The 9916-nt window shown below is 36.6% G+C and overlaps 1 protein-coding gene and 2 long non-coding RNA genes across 3 annotated transcripts in view; all 3 read right to left on the bottom strand.

Annotated features, from left to right (window-relative positions):
* Positions 1–7239, bottom strand: part of LOC118341050 — a 9173-nt gene extending 1934 nt beyond the window's left edge. Inside the window, exons 1-2 of the mRNA XM_035679223.1 lie at positions 7087–7239; positions 5742–6071 (exon numbers count right to left, since the gene is read on the bottom strand). Of these exons, the coding sequence (XP_035535116.1) occupies positions 5742–6071; positions 7087–7150 (394 nt within the window). The 5' untranslated portion in view covers positions 7151–7239. The remainder of the gene's footprint in view (positions 1–5741; positions 6072–7086) is intronic.
* Positions 7240–7367: 128 nt separating this feature from the next.
* On the bottom strand, positions 7368–9306 carry LOC118340794. The gene is made up of 2 exons (XR_004797388.1): positions 9099–9306; positions 7368–8254 (listed from the first exon to the last, which is right to left on the bottom strand). It is a non-coding gene; the product is annotated as an uncharacterized LOC118340794 (long non-coding RNA).
* On the bottom strand, positions 9302–9736 carry LOC118340793. The gene is made up of 3 exons (XR_004797387.1): positions 9648–9736; positions 9542–9570; positions 9302–9350 (listed from the first exon to the last, which is right to left on the bottom strand). It is a non-coding gene; the product is annotated as an uncharacterized LOC118340793 (long non-coding RNA).
* Positions 9737–9916: the final 180 nt, after the last annotated feature.

The raw sequence follows: 9916 nt of genomic DNA, 5'->3' as shown, positions 1-9916 counted from the left end.
AACTGTCTGCAGGTGTAACGACCAACATCCTCGACTGTGACCTTCTTTATAACCAGAGAACAGTTCGCTGTAACACTGTATATTAATTTAGCCATGGCATCTTTGTGAATTTGCCCATGTTCAAACAGTGCTACTGCATTTTTTGAACCACTGAAGAGCCACGTAGTACTGTCACAGTTATGGTGATCATTTATCACATTTTCACTAGGCAAAGTTATGTCATCTCCAGCTCTGACAATGAACGTTGAACGTTGTCCGCTTACTGCTGCTGAGAAGACAAGAGAGAAATAAAGTAAATTATGTTCACTGTTAATGTGAGGAGGATTTTAGTTACGACAAATGCTTCAAAATGTGTCATCCTTACATGACTGTTAAAATCACTATGATAAAAACAAACAGCCGACTTGGCTGTCTAAGCTGAATAAGTTGCATTATTAAAATAAAGTTTTGCAATGTTTCTGTTGCTAGAGAACAGTTCGCTGTAACACTCAGTCTTTCTGATTGATCTTTGGAAATCCTGTTTTTACTAATATTCCCAAGAGTAACCAGCTCTCTTGCTGTTGCCCCAGATGACTGACTGGCAATCCAAGAGGTACTGTCACATCTGTCCTGATTTTTAATTACATTTTCACAATGCAAAGTGACTTTATCTCCAACTCCGACAGTAAAGGAGGGGACATTTTGCCCAGTTACCGCTGTTGAAGATGAGAAATTAATTAAAAATAACTGTGAAAAGAATAATACATTTGTGTTCATTGTTATGCATTCAGATGATATTAAATACAACAATCCACTCAAAAAATCTATGTCCAAAACAAACTGCTGACATGTCTTATTTATAGTTAAATAGGCTTCCAATTAGTAATGTTTTGTCTTTTTTCTCTTAGTCATCTATATGTATATATATCCTTACCTGTAAACAGAACCAGTATCACAAATAAAGACTTGTTGATCCATTTGAATTGAACCATCTTGCTTCTCTCCCTCTATCTCTTGTTCTCACGTCCTTAACTGTCAAAGTTTCTGAACTAAAGCAACTTTAAGAGAGATTCACTTCCTGTTATGAGTAACAGGTCACTTCTTTACAATGACTTGAATCTTAGAAAGAACCTATACTACTTTCATCTCTCTGAATTTCTCGTACAAAAACACAGCCTCTTTTAGTCAACAAGAGAAACTTTAGCTCAAAAGATAAACTTATCTTACATTAGAAATCGTCATAGTACTCAGTTGAGATCTGAATCTGGGTTGTTGGAGTTGACAGTGAATATCTCCACTTATCCACTTATCTAAGTACCTCCTGTCTATAATTCAAGGAATGATTAAATGTTATTTTATTTAGGTTGTTAACAGAATTTTGATATAGTACCCTTTATGCTTTATGCTATAACAAAATAAAAAAATATTGAGTCATAAAAAATAACTAATTTGGATGCTGAAATATTGAGGAAGAATTTATCAGTCTCTCAGCCTGAAGGAAGCAGCTGTCTTTAAGCTTGTGTACCTCAGATGGCAGCCAGTGGCTGGTGTGGTTATGGTCTTTTAGTATTCTTTGGGCTCTACGCAGGCCCCTCATGTTCCCGATATCACTGATAGTGCTGATGCTTTTGAAACGAGTTCCCATGGTTCTCTCACTGTGCACTGGGGTAGTATTTGCGTTTTAAGAACTAATTCTCAGCACAACTGACAATTTCAGGAGACACAAGCTGATAGTTTTCACTCATTTCATACTCATTGATTGATTTTGTATTATAATTTGTAGGAATGTTGTTTATGACATCCTAAAAAGACGAGACGGAGGAAAGGAAGTTGAGGTAAAAAATGCATAGTGATGTTTGATGTCACACATTCACCAAAAAGTGAGTCAAACTCCTCCAGAGATTCTGATGGTCTGAGGCTTATGGTGCAATATGGTAACAGAACAATATGATGCTATTTAAGTGATTTTAGCATTTTTGGTTCCTCATTGCAGCTTAAAATTCTATCTGAGAAATGAGTGGTAAGTATGTTGATGTGCATGTGGGTAGAACTCTGGAGGTTGATCTGGAACCGTTAACACTTTATCACATGGTGCTCTGACTGAAATTAATTTTATCCTTAAAGTTTTGGAGTCACTCAATCTCTCTATCTGTGTTTGCTGATAGACAATAAATGATTTAACTTATTTATCCTGAGCACGTAGCTCCGATCGTTTCACTCTGATACAACCAAGTTATGATAGTACAAATGTGTGTGTGTTTGGCATTGTGTTGTATAAGTGTACACTTCAGAGTGAGAGATATAGCTGTGAACACACACACACACACACACACACACACACACACACACACACTCCTCCATAGACAGACCCTTGGCTCATGTGACAATTGTAATTCCCCAAACTTGCTCATGATTATGTATACTCTAATATCTTATATATATATATATAGGTATGTTAAATATTGTAGTTGTAATAAACTGAAACATGCTTTAAAAAGATAAAAATACAATAATGACAGAAAGTTCACTGAGCAAAATGTATCATATTTATATTGCAATCAGCCATATGCATGTTGGGCTATTACTTTTAAATTGTAGCTCCTTAACTTACATCCTCCCCTTCTGGATAAAAAAGCTTTTTACAGCAACAAGGGAAAGAAAGGGTAACACTTGGTTGTGCTAAAAACACAATTTCAACATTATAATACAAGAAAATAGCAATGAATTACACAAAATGAGGATTAAACATAAAATACTGTCCAACATTTGGATTTCATCGACAATTTCTCCACAAGAATCAACACAGTCAATCCATAGTCACTCTTTTAATAAACACTGACATGATTTAACAATGAAGAATTCATGTGAAATAATAACTATACGTCTAGGTTAGTTGATGGTAGCATAGAGGTTGTTGGGGTCAGCGGAGGCTCCAGCAGACGAGGAGGGCGCTCTCACAGTGCTGTAGGTCACTGCCTCATCACCACCCTGAACCTATAGGACATAAGTGACACAGTACAACATGTGCGGAGCTCAGGACAATATAAGAGGACGCAGACTCTGTGTTTACAAGGATAATGCTCGGTGTCCAAACGCATTCAAAGTGGATGGACTGGAAGATGAAAAATATTATCATCACTATATTGTCGCTGCTATTTAGATTCCCCCAGATGCAAATTTAAATACGGGCTGGCAAGAATTTATTATACCCTGCATAATTCATGGGGTGGTATATGTGCATGTGTATATATATATAAATAACTGTATATGTAGTTTTTTTTATTTATTTTACATCCTATCCAATTCTGAGATAAATTAAATGTGTTATGTTCTACATGTGTAGCATGAAGGGACTATGAGCTTTAGTTTCATTGTACAACCTTATGTTGTATAATGATAAATAAAATTATCTTGATTCAATTAAAAAACCCAGTGCAATGCATGGCAACTCAGTGGAACACAACAAGGCAAACTTATCACCCCAATCATAAGATTATAAGGGATTTAAAAGTAAAATCATTCACTACCAACACTACCGATGACATCTTACCCGCCATATTTACTGTTGGTCTTTCTTGGGGGTGGTAGACTGATGGGTGGCATAGGAAACACTATCTCAGGATCAGCCTACACAGTGAAAACAACATAATGGCTATACTCAGTAACATGTGGACTCACTCTCAAACCTTTATTCTAGTTTATCACAGTCAATATTTTATCTTCTTTTACTTTAGCCAGGAGGTCATGTTTTGTGTCTCGTGTCTTAAAATGTTGTGAAAAGTCTTGTTTATAATTATTATGTATTTGGCTTTCAGCATTCTCCTGGTTTTGATTCAAGGTTGTAACTCTCTCCCAACTTGTTAAATACTGCCGCTTAGTCCTGGATTTCAAAGCGGATGTTCAGTTTAAAACTGTGTGATTGCCCTCAACCCAACTAAATGTGGTTATAACTTCAACATGTCACAAAACATGATGATTTCTTTCAGTTGTAGGTTGGTAATTCTGGTGTAGTTGAGTCACACTTTTCCTTCCCCTTTTTTTTTCTTCGAGGCAGATGAGAGTCTATTTCATGAAGTTATATTTTGGGGAGCAAAGACATATTTCAGTGAGTGTAGTGTGTTCTCTCACCTTGACCTGACTGGTTTTTGGAGCGGACTGAATCACTGCAGGATTTGAGGTCAATGCCTTGACAAACAGATGCATGTATTACACAGTATCTGTATGTGTTTCATTGTCCCAGGTAATACATGTTGTGTTGATTCTCAAACACACTTAAACTCTACTGCAGTCCTGCAGATAAATATATGTTCTCTTGACAAAATATAATCAAATACAACAATAAATACTGTTTATTCAACTCTGATGGCATTTTGTAGGCCGAAACTTACACTCAGAAGGTATAGTCCTGGTTGCATTTGACTGCATTATAGGTGTACTTAAAGGTGGAGTAAGTGATTCTAGGTAATGTGATTCTAGTCCAATACACACAAATTCTATTCTATTCTATTCAAATTCTAATATATTTTCCTCCTCCTAATATTCAATTCAATTCAATTTTATTTGTATAGCGCCAATTCATATTCAGCTTCAGCTGTATGGAACCACAGTTACACAGTGAAAAAGAACTACCACAAACACCAGTGTGCTCTGTAATGGTATAAATATTGTATAAGCCAGTTGATTTTAACTCACAATGTTGTCATCCATCCGTGTTTTGTTTGCTGAAAAAACAACAGAAAGACTCTCAGTGAAGATTATCAAAAAATCTTATCCATAAAATATATCAGTATTGTCACCTTTATATCTCCAAGTCACGGCTGCAACAACAATTATCAAGAGTGCTGCTAGACCCAGAGCAACAAGGACGTACCACCACCAATCTGGAATGAAAATAAAAATATAAAAACTTTTGTCTCCATTTTTCTGTTTTGTCCAAAATCTTTTTTTATACAAAACATTTATGTGCTTTTCATAAACTTATGAAACAGTAATTTAATATTTTTCTTACTAATTCAAATTACAAAAACTGCTCCCACTGCTCCCTCCCCGTGACTTTTTGACACCCAAAACACAGATAGATTTATAATCATTACCTTGTGAGTTTCTTGCTCTATCATTGTTTGCGGATTCCGTTTTGATTGTTCCTACTGCAGTATTTTTTCCCACTGTTCTTATGGTTGTTGCTACATTTGTGTCCTTTCCTGGATAAATAAAATGACAATGGCATAATAAAAGACCTCTTGTTGTCAATCTGCAGTAACTAAATGAGAAAGAATGGTACCATCTAAAAGCAATGTAGTTTATTTTTCATATCAGTAATATCATATAAACTGATTTTACACAGCTCATCACTTTGTTTTCTCACCTGCGGACAGACGGCTGAAGGTAAACTGCTGTACCTTTCCAGTGTAACCATCTTTTCACATTACACTTCACTAACTTGTAATTCTTTGCAGTGCCAAAGGTCACATTGGCAAACCAGGTGGGCTGCGATGTCTTCAAGTTCTGGCTATCATTATCCAGATCTTGATCCTCATACAGCCACTTCACTGTGTGTGTACATGGTTCGACACAGAGCAGCTTAATGTCACCTTATCAGAGTCCTTATGTTCAGTCACTGGTGAAGATGGAGATATTGTAAGGGAAAGATTAACCTTAACGTTACCACTACAATCCTAATTATTATTAATTAAGTCAAATTTACAAGTATTTTGTTCTAACAAGACAGTTTGAGCTGAAAACATTATGATGTAAATACTCACTGGTAATAACAGACAGATCAACCAGAGAGTCTGGACCTTGTTGTTGTCCTGATATAAACTGTCTGCAGGTGTAACGACCAACATCCTCGACTGTGACCTTCTTTATAACCAGAGAACAGTTCGCTGGAACACTCAGTCTGTCTGATTTAGCCATGGCATCTTTGTGAATCTGCCCATGTTCAAACAGTGCTACTGCATTTTTCAAATCACTGAAGAGCCATGTTGTACTGTCACAGTTTTTCTGATCCTTTATCACATTTTCACAAGACAAAGTGACGTCATCTCCAACTCTGACAGTGAAGGAGTCTGAACGTTGTCCAGTTACTGCTGCTGAGAAGACAAGAGAGAAATAAAGTAAATTATGTTCACAGTTAATGTGAGAAAGAGTTTTGTTACGACAGATTCTTCAAAATGTGTCATCCTTACACAACTCCCTTAAAATCACTATAATAAAAACAAAAAACAGACTTGGCTATCTGAGCTGAATTAGTTGCATTACTAAAATAAAGTTTGGCAATGTTTCTGTTGCTATATGTGTGTTACATCATACGGCAAACTACAACTGCCCTCTCTCCTCTTCTGTCTCTTGTTCTCACAATCTTCAGTCTAAAGTCTCTACTACTACTTCTACCATGACTACTAGTGTTTCATAGTATCTACTTCCTGTTCTCAATTAAGTGTCCCCTGTTCATGGTGATGTCAGGGTTTTTACCTCTCCTGTAATTTATTGATTTTTGAACTGTTGTTGACAGAGCATATCAGGGTTTCTTCTCTTAAAAATGTTTGCAGTTACTGTATATCATGAGCCAAAAAATATACTATATATATATATATATAGTATATATATACAAATATACAGTATCTTATGTGTGCATGTGTAAGAGTAAATACATAGGAAGTCAGAGGTGGTTGGAGTTGCAGGTGACTCTTTCCACCCATTAACCGCTGAAACCACAATGCACTTCCTCTCCCCCCACTGCCACGAGTACTTTGTGTTTATAATGATCTCTTAATGTAATGCTTCTGAAATGTTCTGGATTTTGAATGATTTCTATAAATACAGTTAGTCTGTGACACACTGATTCCTCATTATAGCTTTGTCGTAAGAGTGGGAAGTTTTTCAGTGAGAATGTGGTTAACAACAGCAGCAGAGCTCTGGAGGTTTTACCCTCTAATGATGATCAGAAAAGCATCAGAATGACTCAAGGCTCACAGGAACAGACAGACAACGAAAGAAAAAAAGGCACCCATTTGAGTGTCCATCTTTTAAAAACTTGTTTTATCTCTACAAATATCAATGTTAAAAAAACACTTAAAAAAGTAACTTACAAGTTTATGTCTGTACCTGTAATCTGAAGCACTGGTGTCAGTAAAAAAAATATTTTAATCCTTCTGAATTCAGCCATCATGCTTCTCTATCTCTTTCCCTCACTCTCTCGACTGTCTTTTTTCCTGCTGTGAAGTTAAGGTCACCTTCTGCACCTCAACATTGACTGATTTGTACAGCGACAGACACAAAAAGTGTCAAAATGAGGAAGTGACACCCAGTCACAGGAAGTAGATCACTTACTTCCATTTGGTTGATTAACACAACTCTCATGGGTGATAAATAAGATGTGCACAAACCCACGTAATCTCATCTTTATTTTTAGCTCAAATTAAACACCATACCATTACATGATACAGACAAAGTACATACAAAGTAAATTTAAAAAACAAAAACTATGAACACGTGTATATAAAGTTTTTCATGAGACGAAACCAAAAAAATTAAATAAACCAAAATGCGTACAAAATACAACAATGATAGCAACATACAAAAAGATAGAGAAGGGAGAGTTGTCAACACACATGCAAAAATGCAGTATACGTTGGATGACTGTAGTTTAGTATTAAGGGCAGAAAACTGATGCAAAAAGATGAGTTTTGAGTTTATTTTTAAATGTGTTTCACAGAATAAAAGTGACAAAGCCCATTAAGGAGCTCAATAAAGTTTACAAGAGATAATGTAATTATTTTCTTATTATTCAAGAAACCAGTGGTATGAAGGTCAAGTTCTTACTTCTGCTTTTTCCATTATGCTACTTGTTAACCTACTACACCCCCTTCTGGACAGAAAAGCCCACTCCTAAAAATTATCATAAAAATAATTGCAACAGAAAGAACATGCTCACATGTTCATGTGAAAACTGAAATGCAAAACTACAATATTATCATATATAGTAACAACCTCAGCTGCCAAGCCAAGTTATGCTCAAAAATATAAATATATTTTAAACACTCTGTAGGATTTTGACTGCATATACAATCTTATAATACAACACAGTATGAGTGAAAAAAACAAACTTAAATAAGTGTGATGATATGAGCTGTAACTATACTGTGGTCTCTTATTTGTTTGGTTTGTTGACGGTGGCGTAGAGGTTGCTGGGATCAGCAGAGGCTCCAGCAGAAGAAGAGGAAGCTTTCACAGTGGCGTAGGTCACTGCTTCATCATCACCTTTATCGCAAACCTTTAAAATAAAAGAGAAACAGCACGACACATAAATTACACAACAGGACATGGCACAACATAATTCAGCACATTGTAATCCAACACAACGGTAAAGCAGAGCAAAGCGTCACCCTGACACTGAACAACAAATTAACACAATGATGCAATGAAATACAACAAAACATACATAAACACACCATAATCGTAATCTATGAGTTCAATACACCCAAACAGTGTTCGCCCATTCTAGACAAACCAAATGCTGCCTCTAGATAGATTTGTGGCCACCATAGTTTCTCCTACATGCATGGAAGGTGAGTGGTATTCAGTTTGTTGCAATCTGCAACTTCACCACTAGATTCCACTAAATCCTACAGATTGGTCCTGTAAAGAATATAGAGATTGCCTGTCTTTTCCTCTAGTGCCACCATGAGGTTAACATTTATGGTTTTAAGTGAAAAGTCTTAACAATTGTTAGATGAATTAACAGTATGTGTAGTACAGCAATATGAGTCCCCCTCATGATTTTTAGCAACGGTCCTTTAACTCTTCATCTAGTGCCAAATTCTGTTCAAAATGTCAGTTTCTCCAATACCTTAGACCAAATTCTTGCAAAACTACATTACCATCATCCTTAGCTGTACTTTGTGTTTAGTGCTAAGATGCTGAGATACTGTGGCAAAGATTAGCATCAGCATGATGCTAGCATTGTCAGTGTGAGCATGTTAGCATTGTGGATGTGGTTAGCATGCTGTATGACGCATTTAGCTCAAAAACCGTCTCTGTGCAGCCTCAAAGAGGCACTGACATGGTTGCAGAATCTTAGTCTTGTTCATTCACTGCCAACCAATCAGAGAGCTTACCAGGGCTTTGCTGTTGGTCGTCCTATAGCTGACGGAGGCGTAGGAAACCCCATCTTCAGGATCCGCCTGCACAGAGAGGACAACATGCTGTACTGACTGTGGGCATTCTAGAGTAGTTGCATGATTTACTTCCCCTTTTCTCTGTTGCAGAAGGAAGTTTGAAAAAAAATGTAGGTTTGTACTGGGTGTAGTGTGTGATCTCACCGTGTCCTGACTGGTTTCTGGAGTCTCTGCAGGGTTTAAGCTCAGTCTCTGGGAAAACACAGTCACAGTCACAGTCATAGTCATAGTATTCCATTTAACTATTATAGAACAAACTGCGTGTCATGCTGTGAATTTGTTATTCCCTAAATATATTCTGAATCTGAAATATTTGGTATTGGATTACTGAGTAGTGTCAATACAATATAATAAGCATTTGATTATTGGAGGTTTAAACTCACTTTGTTTTTATCCATCTGTGTTCTGTTCCCTGAAAAGTTAGTGACCACTGTGAAAATCCAGGTCTATCCAAATGTCTTCTTATAAGAGTTTCCTGGTTGCTCTCACCTTTAGTTTTCTTCCATCTGATGACAGCCACAGTGATTATTAAAAGTGTGGCTAAACCCACAGCCACAATGATGAACCACCACAAGTCTGGAAGGAGAATAAAAACATAAATACATACTTTAGACACACACCATAAGGACAGTGAGTGAGTGAGAGAGAGAGAGAGAGAGAGAGAGAGATAGAGATAGAGAGAGAGATAGAGAGAGAGATAGAGAGAGAGAGATAGAGAGAGAGAGAGAGATATTCTATCTAGAGATATATCTATAGAT

Source organism: Morone saxatilis, unplaced genomic scaffold (assembly GCF_004916995.1).
Source record: "Morone saxatilis isolate NCDOM2014 unplaced genomic scaffold, NCSU_SB_2.0 Contig7, whole genome shotgun sequence".
NCBI lineage: Eukaryota > Metazoa > Chordata > Actinopteri > Moronidae > Morone > Morone saxatilis.
Note: the sequence above shows the minus strand (reverse complement) of the source record. Positions and strands in the feature narration are given on the sequence as shown.